Genomic DNA, 600 nt, shown 5'->3' with positions numbered 1-600 from the left:
CGATGAGGTTCAGGAATTCCTGGAAATCCAACTGCCCGTCGCTGTTCAGATCCAGCTTTTTCATCATCCTGTCCACCACGCCCGGATCCTTCTGGTTCTGCCAAAAAAACCCCCGGGAATCGGGGCCTGGAATGAGTGGGAATTCCCTGCCCGGGGAGGGAACAGGAGCTCAGGGAGTCCCGGGATGGTTTGGGATGGAGGGAGCTGCAATGTCCCAATCCATGGGCAGGGATATTCCCGCTGTGGATCCAGGGATATCCACGGGATAACCTGGGCCAGGGAATGATTCATCCCTCAAATCCCAAATAAACCAGCCTAGGGAATCCTGGAATGCTTTGGGCTGGGCAAATCCCTAAATATCCACATCCAGTGACATTCCCAGAATCCCATCCCACCCCAAACCCCATCCCGGCACATCCCCAGGGCTGGGACCCCCTGGATCCTCCTATCCCATAAATCCCATAAAACCTATAAATGCCATCTGATCCCATGGATCCCATCCCATCCCATCCCATGGATCCCATCCCATGGATCCCATCTGATCCCATCCCATCCCATCGATCCCACCCCATGGATCCCATCCCATCCCATCCCATGGAT

At 55.2% G+C, this 600-nt stretch overlaps 1 protein-coding gene across 1 annotated transcript in view; it reads right to left on the bottom strand.

The window, feature by feature from the left end:
* The window catches only part of LOC103624814 (protein S100-A11), a 3,102-nt gene that overhangs the window by 151 nt on the left and 2,351 nt on the right, over positions 1-600 (bottom strand). Inside the window, 2 exon segments of the mRNA XM_017727217.1 lie at position 1; positions 3-97. The exon segment at position 1 is cut by the window's left edge and continues 151 nt beyond it. Of these exon segments, the coding sequence (XP_017582706.1) occupies position 1; positions 3-97 (96 nt within the window).

Source organism: Corvus brachyrhynchos, unplaced genomic scaffold (assembly GCF_000691975.1).
Source record: "Corvus brachyrhynchos isolate BGI_N302 unplaced genomic scaffold, ASM69197v1 scaffold350, whole genome shotgun sequence".
In the NCBI taxonomy this organism is placed as follows: Eukaryota; Metazoa; Chordata; class Aves; order Passeriformes; family Corvidae; genus Corvus; species Corvus brachyrhynchos.
This window is presented reverse-complemented; position numbering and strand designations above follow the sequence as displayed.